The sequence below is a fragment of the Dryobates pubescens genome, chromosome 6 (genome assembly GCF_014839835.1).
Source record: "Dryobates pubescens isolate bDryPub1 chromosome 6, bDryPub1.pri, whole genome shotgun sequence".
Classification (NCBI taxonomy): Eukaryota; Metazoa; Chordata; class Aves; order Piciformes; family Picidae; genus Dryobates; species Dryobates pubescens.
Window position 1 is genome coordinate 29,643,030 of NC_071617.1, and position 19,412 is coordinate 29,662,441.

The 19,412-nt window shown below is 43.1% G+C and overlaps 3 protein-coding genes across 3 annotated transcripts; 1 reads left to right on the forward strand and 2 right to left on the reverse strand.

The window, feature by feature from the left end:
- The first annotated feature begins 2,269 nt into the window (after nucleotides 1–2,269).
- TBP (TATA-box binding protein) lies at nucleotides 2,270–12,294 on the forward strand. The gene is made up of 7 exons (XM_054162819.1): nucleotides 2,270–2,606; nucleotides 4,125–4,456; nucleotides 5,784–5,871; nucleotides 7,828–7,919; nucleotides 9,072–9,239; nucleotides 9,535–9,629; nucleotides 10,451–12,294. Exons 1-7 carry the CDS (start codon nucleotides 2,553–2,555, stop codon nucleotides 10,528–10,530), a joined length of 909 nt encoding a protein of 302 aa, XP_054018794.1. The 5' UTR covers nucleotides 2,270–2,552; the 3' UTR covers nucleotides 10,531–12,294.
- Nucleotides 12,295–12,766: 472 nt separating this feature from the next.
- Nucleotides 12,767–18,321, reverse strand: PDCD2 (programmed cell death 2). The gene is made up of 5 exons (XM_054162820.1): nucleotides 18,103–18,321; nucleotides 16,652–16,846; nucleotides 15,541–15,656; nucleotides 14,273–14,389; nucleotides 12,767–13,546 (listed from the first exon to the last, which is right to left on the reverse strand). Exons 1-5 carry the CDS (start codon nucleotides 18,215–18,217, stop codon nucleotides 13,385–13,387), a joined length of 705 nt encoding a protein of 234 aa, XP_054018795.1. The 5' UTR covers nucleotides 18,218–18,321; the 3' UTR covers nucleotides 12,767–13,384.
- An 82-nt stretch (nucleotides 18,322–18,403) lies between these two features.
- On the reverse strand, nucleotides 18,404–18,745 carry LOC128897307 (programmed cell death protein 2-like). The gene has a single exon (XM_054162821.1). It carries the CDS (start codon nucleotides 18,743–18,745, stop codon nucleotides 18,404–18,406), a length of 342 nt encoding a protein of 113 aa, XP_054018796.1.
- Between the last annotated feature and the right edge of the window lie 667 nt (nucleotides 18,746–19,412).

The window sequence follows — 19,412 nt, forward strand, 5'->3', positions numbered from 1 at the left end:
AGGGTGGTGAAACACTGTAACAGACTGCCCAGAGAAGTTATGGATGTCCTCTGCCTGTTGGTGTTCAGACAAGTTGGATGGGGTTTTGAGCAATCTATTGTAGCAGAAGGTGGCTCTGCCTATAGCAGGGGACTTGGAACATGATCTTTAAGGCCTGAACACAAACCGGCCTCATTCTAGAAAGCGTTGCTGAAGTCCATGTGTGGGAGCTGTGCACCCCAGGGCACCCCAGGGCAGCAGCGTTGCAGGTTGTGCGACTTTGCGGCAATGAGCAAGGTGTGGCGATCTGCAGAGCTAGGAAATGTGGAACAACCTTCCAGCGCAGAAGCCTGCGGCTAGGCCTGACACAGAAGCCACGCGGCCCGCCGCTGAGCACTACTACTAAGTACCCCTGGCCGCCGAGCTGAAGTGCCGACCCCCTCCGCATCTTGGCCTAGAAGGCCTGCAGGTTCTCCACCCGCTCGGCTGCAGCGGAAACCTCCTCTCGCCCTCACTCAAGATGGTGGCGAGGAAGGCGGTGCGGGCGCGCAGCGGAAGTGGCGTAACAAGGCCGCGCCAACGGCTCGGGCGCAGCTTGTCTCCCGCGGGCGCTGTGAGACGGTGGGGTGGTGCCGGGAGCGGCAGGTACTGTCTGTGCCGCGCCCGCCTTTTTCTCTCCGGCTGGTGGCCGCTGCGCTGCTTGGGGAGGGGGCGATGGTTTGCTAGCACCGGTGGCCTAGGGGGATGGGGGGTGGTACGAGGGACCGTGCTCGCTCCGCATCTCCTCGCAGGCTGGGGCCCTCCGGGCCGGCCTGAATCGTGGAGGACGGTGGGGGAAGTGAGAAGGGGCTCCAGCGGGGAGGAGGGGGCGGCTGGGTCCTCTCTCGCGAGGGTCTGGCGCATCTCGGGGGCGAGCGGCAGGCATTGGTGTCGAGGGCGGCATGACTGCGGCCGCTGCGTGAAAGCAGTGGTCACCGCTTCTGCCTGTATGAAGGCGGGGGTGGGGGGTGTAGTGCCAGTGGTGCGGCCCTACCGGCGGGAGCGGATTTCTGGGGCCGCTCTTCGGGCGGGTGAGCGGTCTGGGCGCCGCGGGTTCCCATGCCGGAGCTGGCTCTCCGAGCGTTGCTGTGTGTTGGGGAGCGAACGTGAAACGGGGCTCGGGGCCTTCTCCGGGGTGTCTCTGTTGTTCCTCGACTCTTCGACAAAAGCGTTCTCCAGCGTTGGTAGTGGATATACGAATAAGCCACAGTTAAGCAGTTACAAGATGGTCCTCTGCGTAGGTGGTGTCCTAACTGCAGGTTCTAGCATGCCTGGTATCTAGACTTTTTACTAAACAGTTGAGTTGTTGAGGAAGCTACCTTTCATTTCTTCTAAGGTAATGTTTAGGCTTCTAATGTACCCCTGTCTTCAGGTTGTAAAACCTGGATGCTCTGCTTGATACTTTTACCTTGAGGGTAAAGGCAATAATATCTTATGGTCATGGGGAAAAAAAGAGTATGGCTTTTCAGCTGCAGTATAAATAGTGATATAATTCTAAGCCCTCATACCTTAGAGGAGAGAATAACAAAACAAAACCAAACAAACCAAAATAAACCCAAACAAACAAAAAAAAGCCCACAACACCAAAAAAAACCCACCAAACACATAAAAGACTTAAGTAGGCATTCTTCAAATTTTGAGGTGGTCGACCTCTGTCCTAAAATTGCCCTTGAGTATTTCTGGGCAATAGATATCCAGTTAAGAAAACTGTAAATTAATGGGAAAAAATTAATATCAGGGTGTAACATTTAAAATTCTTACATGTGTTATTTCCATAACACAGCAACAGAGGTATAATTGTAAAGAATTGTCATGCATACATTTCCCTTGTGTACCTGAAATTGTGCTTTATTTGCATGGAATGGGTCAAAGAGGATTTCCTAGTTTTGATTTGACCAGCAGTACTTCTACCATAGGAAAAATAAAGAAATAAATTTGGAAGACCAAGTCTTAAAAGTGCCAAGAAATTACTTACAAGTAATGTGACAATAAGCTTGTGAGTTAGAAGTCAGAAAAATTGAATTTCAAAAAAATCAGTGCTTTTGCAACTGAAGCAAAGCGTGGAGTAGAATGAGCATTACCTTGAGTTGTTAGTGCAGGAGCATTCAGTTAGATAGAAGCCTCCTCATGTGAGGTTATCTGCCAGGGACCTCAGCAGAAGCATGCTGTAAAGTTTCTGTAGAACGTGCCTTAAAAGGTGATTTTTTTCATGGGTGGTGCACATCTGTAAGTGTTGTTATATGTATTTGTATGTGGGTGTCTCTTATCTAACTGGGCAGCTGATAGGTTTGCTTTTGGCTTTGTGTTTAGCTATTATTCTTAAGATGCTACTTCTTCTCTTTTCAGGCTTTGATTAGTATTTTAGACACACAGCACACATTTCTCCGGAGCTGATGTTTTGCTAACGCTTTAGCTTAGCTTAAAAAGCTACTTTGCTGAAATGTTTTAAAGGGTTAAAACCCTCTAGATTTTAAAGTTAATTAAAAGTAATTGAAGGAAATATTTCTGGCCTCACCAAAGAAATAACTGGAATCATGGATCAGAACAACAGCTTGCCACCATACGCTCAAGGATTAGCCTCCCCTCAGGTAAGAACAGATTATTTAATACACAACCATAATCTGGGTTTCTTTCTGAAAGTGTTTTCCATTTGTTGCATGTAACTCCATTTTTTTTTTGTTTGCAGATGTGAAAAAGCCTGCTAGGTACTGAATAACAGTAGTATAAAGCAGAATTTTAAACCCACCAATTTATATAGCTAAAGGTATAAGAAACATGTATATAGGATTCCTTTAAGTTGAAACAAGACTGACAAGTTAGAAATATTAATTTTGGCGGTTGCTCTTTAATGTCCATAATGAGCCTTTGCAGTGCTATGACTGCATTTGGTATGATGGCCACAGTCTTTGTTACAACAATTGCGAGTTAAATTGTGGGTCAGAGTTGAGACGTGCTTGGAAGGCAGCATGAGAAACATGTCAGCATCACTGACAGGAGATTAACAATGCTAGAACTGACAGATCCCTAGAGGTAGTATTTTATTCTGTGGAGGAACTGCATTTCCACGGGCTTTCTGTATTGGTGATCTGGATGAGGGCTTTGAGTCCATCATCAGTAAATTTGCTGATGACACCAAGCTGGGGGCAGGAGTTGATCTGCTGGAGGGTAGAGAGGCTCTGCAGAGGGACCTCGACAGGCTGGACAGATGGGCAGAGTCCAGCGGCATGAGATTTAACACATCCAAGTGCCGGGTTCTGCACATTGGCCACAGCAACCCCATGCAGAGCTACAGGCTGGGGTCAGAGTGGCTGGAGAGCGGCCAGGCAGAGAGGGACCTGGGGGTGCTGGTTGATGGTAGGCTGAACATGAGCCTGCAGTGTGCCCAGGCAGCCAAGACGGCCAATGGCATCCTGGCCTGCATCAGGAACAGTGTGGCCAGCAGGAGCAGGGAGGTCATTCTGCCCCTGTACACTGCACTGGTCAGGCCACGCCTTGAGTACTGTGTCCAGTTCTGGGCTCCTCGGTTTAGGAAAGATGTTGGCTTGCTGGAACATGTCCAGAGAAGGGCAACAAAGTTGGTGAGGGGTTTGGAACACAAGCCCTATGAGGAGAGACTGAGGGAGATGGGGTTGTTTATCCTGGAGAGGAGGAGACTCAGGGGTGACCTTATTGCTCTCTACAACTACCTGAAGGGAAGTTGTAGACTGGTGGAGGTTGGTCTCTTCTCCCAGGCAGCCAGCACCAGAACAAGAGGACACAGTCTCAGGCTGCACCAGGGGAGGTTTAAGCTGGATGTTAGGAAGAAGTTCTATACAGAGAGAGTGATTGCCCATTGGAACTGGGCTGCCCGGAGTGGTCATGGAGTCACTGTCATTGGAGGTGTTTAGGAGGAGACTTGGTGGGGTGCTTGGTGCCATGGTTTAATTGATTAGGTGGGTTGGATTGGTTGATGGGTTGGATGCGATGATCTTCACGGTCTTTTCTAACCTGGTCTATTCTATTCTATTCTATTTAGTGAGTTACTACCACACTCCTGAAAACTTTCCCTTAAAACCAAAATGCAGTCAACAGGATTTGTGGTTTTTGCTTCATGCTTGCTTTTGTAGGGTGCGATGACTCCAGGAATTCCAATTTTTAGCCCAATGATGCCATACGGCACAGGACTGACACCACAGCCTGTCCAGAGTACCAACAGTCTGTCCATCCTAGAGGAACAGCAGCGGCAGCAGCAACAGCAACAAGCAGCACAACAATCTACATCACAGCAAGCAACACAGGGAACATCTGGGCAAACGCCCCAGCTCTTCCACTCACAGACTCTTACCACAGCCCCTTTACCAGGAACCACACCTCTGTACCCCTCTCCCATGACTCCAATGACACCAATAACTCCTGCAACACCAGCATCTGAGAGCTCTGGAATAGTACCACAGCTACAGTGAGTGTGCTGTGTCTTTATGCAGTATGTTCTTTCGCAAATAGTCTTTGAAGACTTAAGATGAAAGCCGCATCAAGAATTGGGTACTATTATTTTTGTGGGAAGGGAGCTCATGAGAATTTATGGGTATCCTCTAGCAATATGTGTACTTTTTGCTTTTATTTTTAGTTTAGTTTTGTTAACACTTATAAATATCTTCTTAGTGATTTGTTAAATGTACATCTTTTAAGCATATAAATAGAGGATTCATATGTATCTTCATTTAGCACCGCTGTAACATTTAACTGTGCACTTTATAGCTAAAGCATGAGGAACTCCTAAAGGTGTTTTGAAATGCCAGATTACCAACTCAAATATGTATACCTGGAAAAATTCTCATTTGTAATTTTCTGGATGCTTCTGATCTCTTCACAGAAAAGCAAATGGGTCTATTTTGCAAACAGCTCCACTTAATTGTGTATAGAAGTTTGTTACTGAAATACTAAAGTAGAATATAGCTGAAAGAGAATTAGAAAGGTGGAGGTAAAGAAACTAGAGGCTAGTCTGGGAGCTAGAGCTGAGCTGTGCTTTATATTTCATGTTCTTTTTTTCTTGTTTTTGTTCATGGCCACAGCTGAGTTTGTAGTAAGGGGACAATACCTCAAACTAATTTTAGGTAGGAAAACATTTTTACTGAGCTTTACTTTCAGTGAAACACTTAGAGCAATTTATGGATTGCTCAAAGAGGTAACATGTTTCTTGCATTGAAAGAGTAGTTCCTCTTCTCCCCCCCCCCAACACTGAGGACCTTTAGACTTCAGAGTTTTTCCAGAAAAAAAAAACGTTTCTAAGGAAATTCTACATCTTGGAGCTTATTTTAAACTTTCTGGAAATGTGCTGTCTTACTACCTGGCAGTGTATTTACCTCCTGAGTCATTCCCACTCTAGTCGTCCTTCAGGGGCATACCAAGGAGAATTTCAGGTGGCTCTATCAGGATCTCATTTTCTCCTGTTCCCAGCAGCTTCCATGATGGTGGTGGGGGCTCTTAAAGATTTTTCCTGCCAAACTGAAATAGCGATTCTTATGATAAGACACTTTTCATAATGGCTGGCAGATAAGGAAGAATCACCAATTATGCCATAGGAGCTACTGCCCTACAGAAGGAGGCTTCTGATCTGAAACACTACTCAGGGCACCTGTCAGGAGAAAAGATGGCATTCAAACTCACTTGGAGGAACAAATTTTTTAAACTTACTAAAATGTTAAAAAATTCAGCTGGGTTAAAAATGAATGAGACACATGAATTCTTTATTATCTTTTTAATGTATTTCTTTGAAACGTCCTCAGGAATATTGTATCCACGGTGAACCTTGGTTGCAAGCTTGACCTAAAAACCATTGCGCTTCGTGCTCGAAATGCTGAATATAATCCCAAGGTAAGAGAAATGTATCAGAGCTCATCCTGTAACAGACATGGCCAAGTCATAGGTTGTGGGTGTAGTTTGCTGTAACAGATTGAAAAACCTTCTGCTAGAAATGCAGTTTTATACTACACCTAAAAAAGGAATCTTTAATAAACTTAGAACATTCTGTCAAACTAGTAAAAGGCATTTTTATACTGATGTAGCTATGTTTTACACCAGGTTGTGAGTTGGTAGATTGAGGAAGAACACCGCACATTTAGGAAGAACCTAACCAACAGTGTAATGCACTGGCCAAATTTTTCTTTGTAGAGCTGGCCTCTGCTACTGTTGATAGAAACTGGAAGTTCCTTTTGCCTATTGCTGTGAAATGTCTGATGATAAGGTCTTGTATCTTCCAAAAAGAAGAAAGAAAGGAATATTTCAAGGAATATTTCAACTCCTGGGCTTCTGCCAGCGCCACATTTTTTTCTGTATACACAATGGCTTCCTCCACCTGGCTGGTCCCCTAGAATTCTTGTGGTTGCAGCCCAGTTGCTCACTTTTACTGTCTTGCTTTGTCTCTGAGCTCTGTTCCTTCATGTTGTCTCCCGGTACTACTCCTATTTCCTTGCTTCCAATGACCAGGTTTGGTGTCAGCAAAATGAAAGTGTATCAATTGGTTTTTTTGGTCAAGTTCAAAGTTGCCAGGTGTTTCGAAATAGCAGTCTATTAAACCATGAGACTCTTTAGGACCTGGAACGCCGAATCAAGAAAATTATGTTGCTTCATTTTTCTTTCGGGCGGTTCATCTTGGAAATACTGTCTTTGCAACTACAGTAGTTGGACAGTATTTCTAGTAAAGGTTTCAATGTTGTGTAAGTGAACTGACTTGCCTGGGAAGGCTACATTTTTCCTGAGGTATGGGAAACCCAAAGAGTTTCCCTGTGGGTTGTTTGCTTTGGTATTTGGGATTTTGCTGCAGTTTACCTGAACTCTACTCTTGGAGATGAAAGCATGCATGCAGGCATATGTGATAATTAACTGTTAGTCTAAGTTTATCTCAGCAATGCTGTTACATAGTTAACACGTGCATGAGAAAATCAAAAATTTGAGCATGCTATGATGACTCTTAAGATAGGGTAGGTGGCTGTATAAAACTTGTGGGCTAGAATAATCAATACAAAATGCTTGTTTGCTGCAGCAGAAAGAAAGAAGGGTTATGTAACACACTCCTGACTTTTAGTCAGTACATTCATCTGTCAAAGGAAGATGTTGGTTGGCTGTATTATTTAAGCCACATTTTGACAAATGTGCTGTTAGGTAACTCATGCTACTGCCTTAGTTATGTCACCAGAACTGTTCATGAGACTGCGTGGTGAGGTAGTCCAAGTTAAACAAAACAGGCAAACAGGTTTCTGCGTTTGTGTATGCCCACATCAGTTTCCAGTATCTCTTGCTTCAGAGTTTTAAGAATGTTTTGAAACGCAGGCAGAGATGTTGCAGTACTTGCAACAAAATGCTAGAGCTCATCAGGCTGCTGTGTTCTACTGCAGTGGTTGAGGTGACTTCTGTTTACACAAACTTTGATCTCCAGCTGTTCTGTTTGCTGGTATTCTGACACTGTCCAATTTTTTTAAAACAGAAACAAAATAGATCATGAAATTTTCACCCTGATTATAACAGATTAAATTTCAAGATGTGTTAAAAAATTACCTTTTGTAATGTAAATATTAGCATTTTGTATATGCAACATAAAAATTACTGAGAGATGAGCTTAGTAAAAGAGGAAAATACTGGTAAATGTCCTTCCTGACACTACCTATGTGTTTGACTTAACAATTCAAGTAAATTGAGTGATCCGTAAGTATGTTTGAACTTAGTGTTTCTTTGCAGCACACAGGGTAAGTTGTTACTTAGACTATGCAAATTAGGTTTTAATGTCATTGTCACAGCAATATATCACTAATAATTTCAACACTCACATTTCAGCGTTTTGCTGCTGTTATTATGAGAATAAGAGAACCACGTACTACTGCACTTATATTCAGCTCTGGAAAAATGGTGTGCACAGGAGCAAAGAGGTATTTTTAGGCATGACAAACTAATTCAGGGTGTCTTTTCTCTTGTACCATGCTGCTTTAGAAGTATTATTATTTGTATACAGTATTTGTACATACACAACAAAGTTGTAGAGGTGCAATTAAGGTGTTTCTCAATTATTTCAAATAGACTGATGAACATTTCTGCACAGTGTCCTTCCATGAGTGAAAGCACTTCCCTATGAAAAGGGAAATGGTATTTCCTATTCTGAAGCTCTTTCATACAGCCTGATGAACTGGTTTGCAGAGGTTATTACAATCACTATTTTGGGTTTTCCAGTGTGTGGGTTTCTTTCTAATAATTACAAAATTTCAATGACTAGGCACTGGAATTACTTAAACTGTAGGGGCAGTGGTAAAGGAAGAGGGATTTTTATATATTCATCACAGGCTGAGCGCTTCACATCTCTGGTCTCTTATAGTCTGATAATTCTTAATATGATCATTGAAGCAAAAAATGAAACATAAGCTCAACTCCAGTGGGTAAGGGAGAAATTCTGCTCTGGTCTGTTAGGAAACCAGAAAGAATAAGCTAATGAACAGAGATCAATGAGTAGAGCTGTACAGGAGTAACATTCTCTGCCCTGGTGACACTTGAACTTAAAGTTGTCTTATTCAGCATTAGGAGCAACCAGACCTTCTGCTCTTCACAAAACTGAACCATACTGAGTTCTGCAGCAGCACATAAGGCCATGCAGTTATGTTAAATCCATGTTTGAGCACCTGGAATGATTCAGGCGGAGGATTTTGGCAGTTTATATATATATCTAAAAATTATTAATAGAAATACACATTTTCTAGCACCAGTAGTTCAAAGTTGGTCTACACTGGAAACGTAAGTTTTCATGCCCCATTAGAAGGACCTGAGTCAATATTTTCAGAGTGTGAAATATATGGATTTATAATTTACTTGTTTTCTGCTTCATGAAGAGTGAGTACAACCTTAATGGTGTTCAGGGTACTAGTACTAAAATTAGCATACATTATTTTGGATGCAGAAATTTTGCATGTGACCTTCCCCTCTCCCTCAACACAAACCTTTTTTTTACCAGTTTCGTATTTGTTGTTTAATGCTGTTTGCTTCAAGTAATAGTTAACTGAGGAAATAATACAGATACCTTTTTCTCATTTCAGTGAGGAACAGTCCCGACTGGCAGCAAGGAAATATGCAAGAGTTGTTCAGAAACTGGGTTTTCCTGCAAAGTTTTTGGATTTTAAAATTCAAAACATGGTGGGCAGCTGTGATGTGAAATTTCCCATCAGATTAGAAGGATTGGTACTCACACACCAGCAGTTCAGCAGGTAAAAAAGTCCAGGTGCTTGCCTAGACACCGTCCTTGCAGCATATTGAGTAGCTCATTAGTGAGTGACATCCATTTAGGTTATTCCCTTGCACCAGAGGGAAACCTGCATCTGTTCCAATCACTGCTCTGCTTCACATGTAACTCATGTTTGCCCAGTGTGAACTCATAAAAGTGATCTTTGCTAGTCTCTCTGAACTTCAAAGCCTGTATCTGCTGTACCCATTCCTGCAGTCAAAAGACTGGAACTTGAGTCTACAAGCACGTTTAAACATGGTTGCTCTCTTCTTTTACAGCTATGAGCCAGAATTGTTTCCTGGCTTAATCTACAGAATGATCAAGCCAAGAATTGTTCTGCTTATTTTTGTGTCTGGAAAAGTGGTTTTAACTGGTAAGTGAAGACAGTATCTTACTCCAACAGGTCAGATTTAGATGGTATTACAGAGAACACAGAATGATACTAGAGGTATGTAAGCCGCTTGATCCTTTAGAGGTAACACTACTGAGAACAGGTAGTACAGTATTCTGTGTGAAGGGGAGTGCACAAAGCAAACCACATTTAGCTAGATCCATATAAGCAATGGTCATGAATCCTAATCAACTGTGCAGGTGTCCAAAAAGCTGTTAAGAGCACAGGTAATATTTCTGTCAAAAATCTGCATTTGTTTCTGTGTGCTGGGTATGAGTGACTGTGCTAACTGTTCTTTGACAGCTTGGCTTGGAGGCTGCTGCCATTCTCCTTTCATATAGCAGCCAAAGAAGGGTCTCTGTCTTACTATGGAGAGAAAAAAAAACAACCACAAGACTCTCATAAAAAGTGTGTGTCCCTGCCCTATGGCAAGTGGCAGGCCTCTGCAGCAGTCTTCCTTGCTAGACCTTGCTCCCTCAGATGCTTATGCTCTCAGGAAAAGCTCCACCAGGTGGGCCTTTCTGCAGAAACATCCTATGGGGCTGTGCTTTTCAGTTGTATAGACAAATCCCATTGGCAAGTATAGCTTAAGCATGGAAATGCTAATGAAAGTTTTGCCAGTTACCAGAATAAACATTGAGGAGGCTGGTATTGAACACTATGTGAAATGTGCATTACAAAAAAAGAGTTTTGGGATATGCATAAGTTTTATAGAGTCACATTCAAATAAACAATCTTAAAGCTAAAAACTGGAAGTGTTGGTGAAAGGTAAAAATGAACTTAATTCCCTCTCTTTTTTCTAGGTGCTAAAGTACGAGCAGAAATCTATGAAGCATTTGAAAACATCTATCCTATTTTAAAGGGATTCAGAAAGACAACGTAACAGTTTCAACATCTTGCAGAGAAAACAGGGGTATGTTTTACAAGATACTGCATATGGCACAGCATTAACATGAGACTGACTTCCAGTGAAACTGCAACACCAGGACGTGGACTATTTCCCAGTTAGTGCCTACTTTCCCTGATGCTCAAGGGGAACTGTATTCTTGATTATGTCTACTGAGTTACTGTGAGTTGCTTTACTGGGCTGTTCCTGGAGCAGTCCCTCTAAGTTTTATTTATATTCTAGCTTTTAAATAGTTTTAATGCCAGTTCTATTAATAGGAAATCCGTAAGTTGGTTTAAAAGACAAATGCAACTGTCATTCAGTGTATAAACCACTTCAATTGCCATGTATATATATTTTAACTTCCTTCCATAAGACCATGGATTTTATAATTTTCAAAGCTGAAACTTTTAAATTTTTTCAATTTTAAATTTCTTTGGTGCCAGACACATTCCCTCTTTCCAGTATTAAGCAAGAAAGAATAAATTTATTAATAAAAATGTCTCACTGTATATATATATATATAATATATACCTTCCTTCTCTTGCCTCCTTCAGTTCCACATGTACAATAAACCCTGTTTATACAATTATGGGAACTGTCTTAATGAATTCTAAAATCACCCAGCTGGTAGGCTGAAATGCATTGACAGGGTTCTTAAAAAATTTAATCTGGATTTGTCAATAGTCCATGCACTGCTGTGAGTGACTTGTCATTTTGAGATTATCTTAACACCACCATGGCATGCTGGCCAGCAGTCACGTCCTTGGCGGCATCTCTCTTGAATATTTCTAGTACATTAAAGCAGGAGATGACTGCTTAAGTTTTGTGTTCAAGTATGTATCACCTTATGTTCAACATAAAGGATTTATGCAAGTCTTTAATAGCTACACTTCAGTGAATGCGAACAGAAGATCCCTGCTTAGCTTCTACAATTTATTTGAATTACTTTTTTATTTTCCCAGATGACAGTCTCACTATATTAGTGTTCCTGTAAAATGTCAAAGCCCTCCCCACTGGAGTCAGTATGTACATAGTCTTCCCTCTCTGCTTGAAGCTTAACGGGCTGAGAACTAAAAATACTTTTTTCTCCCTCCAGTAAATTTCCAGTACCAGTAACCTCCTTTTCATGACTTGCACATTCAAACAGCTCTTACCTGAAAACTAACCCAAATGTAACCATGGTCTCTTTGTTTACGAAGTTAGTGTTTCATCTGAGAGAAAATGAAGTTTTGGCTGGCTTTACTACCACTCTTTACAAAGCCTTAGTGATCTTAATCCATAGTCTTCTTCACTCCCCGCAGAGTGGCATAGACCAGTGTTTCTCCAGGCATTTCAATAGGTGGTTTAACAGATCTTACCAGAAAGCTGCAGTTTAATAATGTAGCTTTACCAGAACACATTCAAGGTACCCAAATACTGCACTGCCTTCAGCACCACACCACTCTGTGCTGTGAGCTAGTGAACATAATAGTGTGACTGTCCATGCTTTGCAGGACCCTGAAATGTTACCAACTTATCTGCATAACTCTTCAGGAGAACCTGGAGCCTTAAAGTAACTGTGGGATGGTTTCAATAAAATCAGTCAAGCTGTACTATAGCGACTTAAGATACTGGGTTTTGTTCCAGGATACATACCAAGGATTAAAAGTACCCTTTAGAAATTAAGATGTGTGATAACAGAACAGCTTTTCTGTAAAACATTCCTCACATGCTCATTGGAGTATTTTTCAACATCTAAATGGGTTAAAAACAAAGCCGTCGCTGGGGGTGTTCAGGACGAGGCTTGACAGGATGCTTGGTTGCATGGTTTAGTTGATTAGGTGGTGTTGGATGATAGGTTGGACACGATGATCTTGAAGGTCTCTTCCAACCTGGTTTATTCTATTCTAAAAAAAAATCATCAGTGAGCATAGAGCTCTTGTAAAATTGTCTTCAGAATCACATGTAAGCAGACATGAAGGGAATCTGTAACTGAAGTAAATTCTCTACTTACACACACAAAGACCCAAAAAAAGCACCTTTTCTGCAAGTGAAGCTACAGCCACAGGAGTAGTCAAGCAACTACCTCAGTAAATTCAGCATTATGTTTTTACTTTAGTCTTGGCTCAGCTACACAGCAGTCAAAAAACAGCAGAATCCCTCCACAGTGCACTTAATTTTAAACTTCTTGCCTGTAGCAGCAAGACAAACACATTCTGGTATGGCTGTTTCTGCATCACAGTCACAGGCAGACATAGTTTAAATCAGTTAATCGTTTTGCAAGTCAAATAGCTTAATTTTTGTGCATTTTCCCTTGAATAACCACTCAATCAGAACATGAAAGAACTGCCAAGTTAGTTTCAGTGTGCCTTCTGAGAAAGAGAAGCGGATTTAAGTTCCACAGTGAAAGGCCACACAGCTTAGGCTTGGCTATGACTTCTGTACCACTCCTGAGAATAAGCAATCAAGTGATCTTAAAAGAGCCTGTTTTGCTCTGTGAATTAATGTTAGCTTTTGAGGAGCGCAAAGAAAATCCTGATGGACAACAGTCTTAAGTTCTTTAATTCAGCCACAAACAAAAGATACTTCACCAACCCAAAAAAATATTTCATCTTTATTTAAACAGTCAGAATTGAGATTTGAAGTGAAACTCACTGAACACATGCATCTGGCTTTAGTACTAGGTTGAAGTAAAAGCTCCTGTGGAGCAGAGAGAGGTTGTCATGGTCTACTTTTAGCAGTTCTATCACTGTTAGAAGATGCACAGTTATTGGTGACAGGCTCGGTTACCTTTTTGCAAAGTGCAGGGATGCACTGAAGCAAGGCAAGTACTCTGTTTAGATGACTCAACTTAGTAGCTTGATGCACGTTAAACAGAACCTGGAGAGAAGTCTTGTTTCCATATGAACTCTTCTAGGTATTCATTTCCTCCACCACAGTTGTCAGCGCAAGTGTACACCACCAGTGTTCCCCAGTCAATGCTCTCTCCCAGGCTGTCAACTTTAAGGTGGTTCAGGAGTTGTGGCATAATCTTCAAGAAAAACAAAAATTTAGAAGCAGGCTACAGCTCTCTATCCTTTTCCTGCATCGTTCCCCAAGAAAGGGCCCCGCGTTAACACATGTTCTCTTCAACCAAAAGCCCAAAGCTAAGTAAGAGCAGCTCAGATAAAATTTGGAATTCCCAAATCAGTGTAGGAGATGCACAGGAAATCAAAGGCATGGCCCTACTTATTATATCTATGGATAAAATTCTATTTTTGACTAAGTGGTGCCTGATTTTTAAGCCTCCTTCCACGTGAAATTACCTTCATAATTATGTTTTGCCTTTTCATGAGTTTAAGGTTATTGACCATACATATGCTCCTAGCATTCAAAATTCTACAGCTGACTATTTCCATCCAGGTTATGTCCAATTCAAATTTTGATGGCTTTATTAAAAAAAACCACACAACAACACAAAAGACCCCAACCACAAACAACCAAAAACATGAAATACAAGACTGACTAGTTAAGAGATGGTTCCATATTTACACGTGTACCATTTAATAGATCGGACAAGTTACAAGATGGACCTTACCTTCGCTATGTGCAAGTCCTACAGGAGAAAGTAGTTACAACAGTAAACAAATGCTCTGTACAATTTAGCATAGCTTGTAGCAATTTCAACTATCTTACTCTAATTATAAACCAACACCCACACAACATTGAATGAGTCTGAACTACATTACCTTGATTATCTGTTACAGAATTTACATACCTGGAATTCAAAAATCCTTTTGGCACCACATAAACAATTTGGGATGTCTTTTTCTTCAGGAATATTTCCACCTGATACCCAGACTGGGCCTTCTCCTCCTCTGCAGTATCTAATAATCTGAAATAGAGCAGAGGTTCTTAAAACTCTCCTTCTATCTTGGTAAAAAAAAAAATGGTATTTACTGACATAGACAAAGCTGTAGGTTGCTGCAGAAAAAGGTCAGTCCCTTTACATAATACCCATGGCAAAGTGTACCAGTTCCAAACAGTATTCCAAATAAGTGGTTCCTTATCTATGTTTTCTTTACTATCTGAATCATGTTATTCATACAGTTGTTTTTTTTTTTCCCCCCTAATGATCCAGGGATAAATGGCAACAATTTTTATTTCTCTTATTGAGGGGTCCAGGAATGCTAGGTCATGTATTTTTCAGTCTTCAGATGGAGGAAGAGCAGTTGATTATTAGCACATAGAAGTGTACAGAGAAGTCAGGAATGTCACCTGGCTTTTTCTGGTTGCAGTTCTGCATCTAAGTGTGTGGGGACTGTCCTAATGTCCAAGAAGGGGAAGTATTGTCAGACATTACTATAGTTTGTTCTGTTACTGTCTAAATATTTATGTAGAGAATCAACAAGAGGACACTTAACGCAGATCAACCAGTACGGGAATGGTCAAGAGAGGGAGGTGATGCACCATGCAGATGAGGGAATTGACTCAGTCTCCTTATTTCTGTGTGTGCACCTTAACCAGGTAAAACACAGAGAGAATTTCTTCTTCCATCACTTTAATGGATTTAGGCCTGTGTTTTTGTTTGACCACGTGGCTTTTTTTTAAGCCTCCTGTGTCAGCAAGAAAAAGCATGGAGGAGACCACCAATTACACCAACCTTTAAAAAAAAAAATCACACCAAACAGCTCTCTACAGTTTTGGGTGTGCTGAGAAGGAAAGCCAACAGGGCCAAATGCTGGAGTAGAGAGCAGTAGTTCACCTCTGTTGGGTAGAACCACTTCAAAGGATAGCAGCTCTTCCCCACACCATGTTGGCTTCAGCAACCCTATGCCTTCTCATCCTGCCCAAGACAGATGAGCAGGCTCTAAATTCTTGCTTCAGCATGATGTGTGTATGGAAGATTAGGGTATGTTGGTTAAGCTGTATGGAGGATGATGAACATCTCCATTGCTGTTTCTAACTGTAGGTACAAAAGGCAGTGAAACATTTTAGGTGCAGCAGTATGCCAGAACCTGTTCTAAGGATGCCCCATCTCCTGACCTGCTCTGGTTCAGCAGCTATTTGTTCTTTAAACATCTGGAAGATCTTGTCGTCTTTTGTCTCGTGTTTTGCCATTGCCTCCAATGTCTCTTCATCTAATGACTGAAATGCTTCACCTAAGTAAGAAGAAACAATCCCAAAGTTTACCAGGTAATGGAAGACAGCTAAAAACTAACCAGTATTTCATCTTCTGTACATTTTGCTCTCAAGAATCATTCTCAGTGTAAATCACTTTTAATAAAAAATGGGTTTTTTTCCTTTTTTTGTCAGACTAAGATTCAGTCACAGATCCATTTACTAGTTCTAGCTGCATTTTAAACACAGGTGTCAGTACTGGAATGCTGAGGAGGGAAGGAGTTAATCTACCAAAGTTTATAGCTCCCAGTGAGTATAGCCAAGAATGCTGATCCTTCAGAATAGGACATCTGGAAAAGGACAGCCATGTCACGTATGTGCCAGGCCTCAGGGTCTAGCACTGAGAACCGTCCAATGTTCCACAACGCGGGGCACCGACAGCCTTAGAGCCCATTAAGGGATGGCTGGGAATCCATCAGCTTTCCCCGTACTACCACCAGCTCTCTACCCTGGGCATGCGCAAAGCTGGTGTGGTGAGCTGCAAACACATCATGATTTTGGGAGGGCAAGGGGAAAGGAGGCTGTGCTTAAACTACTTAAGGTCAATTAAAATAGCCTCAGAAAAGTTTTCTTCTAGAAGAGACAAGGAGACGTTCCATAAACTAACACAAACTGAACCAACACCATCTAACTCAATCTCCCAATTCCCACAGTGTCCAGCAGCAGGTGCCCAAGGCCCTGTTTCTCTCACTGGGTTTGTCCTTACCTGCAGAAAGCATGCAGGGGCAGTGTCACTCCCAGCTGCCTGCAGTTTCACCGGAGCTGCAGCTGCCTCCAACAGCTTTTAAAAGTTTCTCCCCTAAACACAACTTACATTATGGTATGCCTACAACAAACCTCGCATCACAAATGACTGCAGATGTAGCCTTTGGTCACCAGTAATATATGATGAACACTTAAAAATCAGAGTCTTACATTTTAAAGATGTTACACAAGCTTCATGAAGAAGAAGCATAGACAGCATTTTATTTCTTACCTGTACTACCTGTAGCTCTCAGTTCCTCTTTCTCTTTTGGGTCCTTTGATGGAACAAAGGGATCTACAGCTCCTTGTTCATCAGGGGGATCTACACTGCTGTCAACAGGAGTGTCTGGTTCCTCAGGTTCTATCAAAATTTCATATTCTGGAAAAAGGAAGTCATTGTGCTCTAGAACTGCATCTGCCGTGTCACCTACAAAACAGAAAACAGGTACCACTTCACAATGTGATTGCATGTGCCACATCCTTTTCCCCAAAAGCTACACAGCAAACTACATGGCAAAAAAACTGCACAAATTTTGCATAAACAAGAATAATTTACATCACTGCTAGACCTGATTTAAAGATAAGGAAGATTTTATATTAACAACAGTATAAACCTACAATTGGTGACGTGTTGAATCTCTATAAATGCAAGAGATGGAAGACTGACTCGTCTTAGCAGCTGCATTTTAAAAACACAAACCTGCAGTTCAACAGCTCTTTACTATCTCATTCTCACAAGTCAAGCATGTGGCAGCTGCCCCGAGGCCACACCATTTTTCTTAGTTTCACTGCATATTGTGAGCAGGCAAAGCTCCCACAAATGCACTGAGTACACCTGCTGCAATGCCAGCATCAACTACGTGCTAGTAGGTTTCAGCTGTTTCAATTAAATGTTTCTAATGTCTAACTCGTTGCTTGAATTGCACAAACCAGCTTCCCTTTATTTCCAATTCCTACAAAGTTTTTGAGACTAGCATCCCACAGTAATAAGAGAGACATCACACACAGCAAGTTTCATCACCCAACTATTAATGCGATACTCTGAAGACTGAAAACCTACTTTAAATACTGTGTACTTCCTCCTTTAATAACCACCAAACAAGCAAGCCTTCGAATGAGACCCGAAAGCAGGAGAGGGAAGTTTTAAGGAAAGGGCCTCAAAAATACCGCACTCATGGGAAGTACTCTTCATCTGCCGACCGTCAAAGTATCCTGTGAAAGCGTTACCTTCGTATGTTCCTTCACAATTCATGAATAAGCTCTCTTAAAAGCCGACTGTAAAGGGACGAAACTAGTCTCCATTCTGTCAGGTCTCTATGACAGAATGTGGAAAGAGATCTTTGAAAGAGACCAAAGATATGCCTTAAATGTATTAGCCTTCCAGAAACAACAAATATCCAACGTTCTTCTTTCACACGAAGTAAGCATCTGAGAGACAGCAAAGCGTCTGAAAGAAATTCTAATTTCAAATCGCAGACCAACACAAAAGGCACGACTTTTTTTTTCTCTCCTTTGCAGGCCCCTACCACACTAACAAGCAAGCTGGGCACGCCGAATGAACTGCCGGATTTGCAACGTTCCCTGGCGAGCACGGTGCGATCCGATCAGAGCGCCACAGCTCAGAGGCGACAGAGACAACGGCAAAATCGCGGCGCATCACCGGACCCGCCACCCGCGACTCACCTTCGGTGGCGGACTGCGCGCAGGACCGCCGGTGCCCCCGCCGCCAGTCTAGCGCCTGGTGCTCGGGGCCGCAGTAGGTGGCGCGGCGGCAGCGCCCGCAAGCACGGGGTCCCATGCAGCCGCAGACGCGGCAGAGCGCGGCGCCGCAGCGGAGCCGGCGAGGGGGCGCGGAGGCGGCAGCAGGGTCCGGCGGAGGCCCCTCGGGGGGTGGCTCCTCGGAGTAGGTGTCGTTCCGACGTGGCAACTGATTCCGGAACACTGTGGGGGCGAAAGGTGGCGGTCAGCGAAGCGGCAGCTGCCCTTACCCCTCGCCCACTCCTCGGTCACTGCCCACCCCTGCCTCACCGCAGAGCGGTCCCCGCGGGCCTGGCAGACGGTAGCAGCCGGCACCGCGGCAGGCGAACACGAAGAGAGTGCGGTGGAAGGCGTCGGGGCGGTCTAGCAACGGCGCGTACAGCTGGAGCAGAAAGGCACAGGGCTGCTGACAACGGCCGCAGCGCAAGGCGGCGAGGCCCGGCAATCCAGCCTCACCCAGCCACGCCGGCCGCCCCCCGACTTTGCTGGGGAAGTAGGCGCTGCGCAGCCGCCAGGCGCCCTCCGGCTCCACGGCCACCGCGAAACCCAACTCCACGCCGGCCGCCATGCTACCGCCGGAAGGGCGAGGTCTGCTTCGCGGGGGAAGCACCGCCCCGCGCTCCCGCCCCGCCCCCCGGCCCCGCCCGAGGCGGGAAGGGCGGCGGGCGCTGCCTGAGAGGCGAGGGCTGAGCCCTGGCGCCCGGACAGACGCTGCAGGCAGTGAGGTGGAGCGAGAGAGAACAGACACGGCAGCGCTGCTTTATTTCAGTTCTTAAATGTAACATTCATAAAGCAATTAATGCCAAATTGCCTAAAAAAACAAAACAAAACAAAAAACCCAACAACAACAAAACAAAAACACAAAAAAAACCCCAAACAGCAAACAAACCCCAAAATCCAAGACAATTTATATTTCTGATTATTGCCCAAGATGTGATGTGTGCTCTTCAATAACAAAGGCCTTAGGTTACTTTTAGCCATCCAGCAACGCATTCTAATTATTAATTTTAAAAGCAAGTCCTTTAATTTCCTGTTAGATTTCCACATCCATAAAATATTTGAGATCACATTCCATAATACAAGTCTAGAAAAAGGTAGTTATGCAGTCATTACTGTGCACATCTCATTAAATAATCCGGGGGGGGGGGAGGGGAGATGTTTAATCTGATTTTAAAAAAGCAATGAAAAACAACACAGTGAGGATACAAACACAACTCTAAGCCTGACGAGGCAGC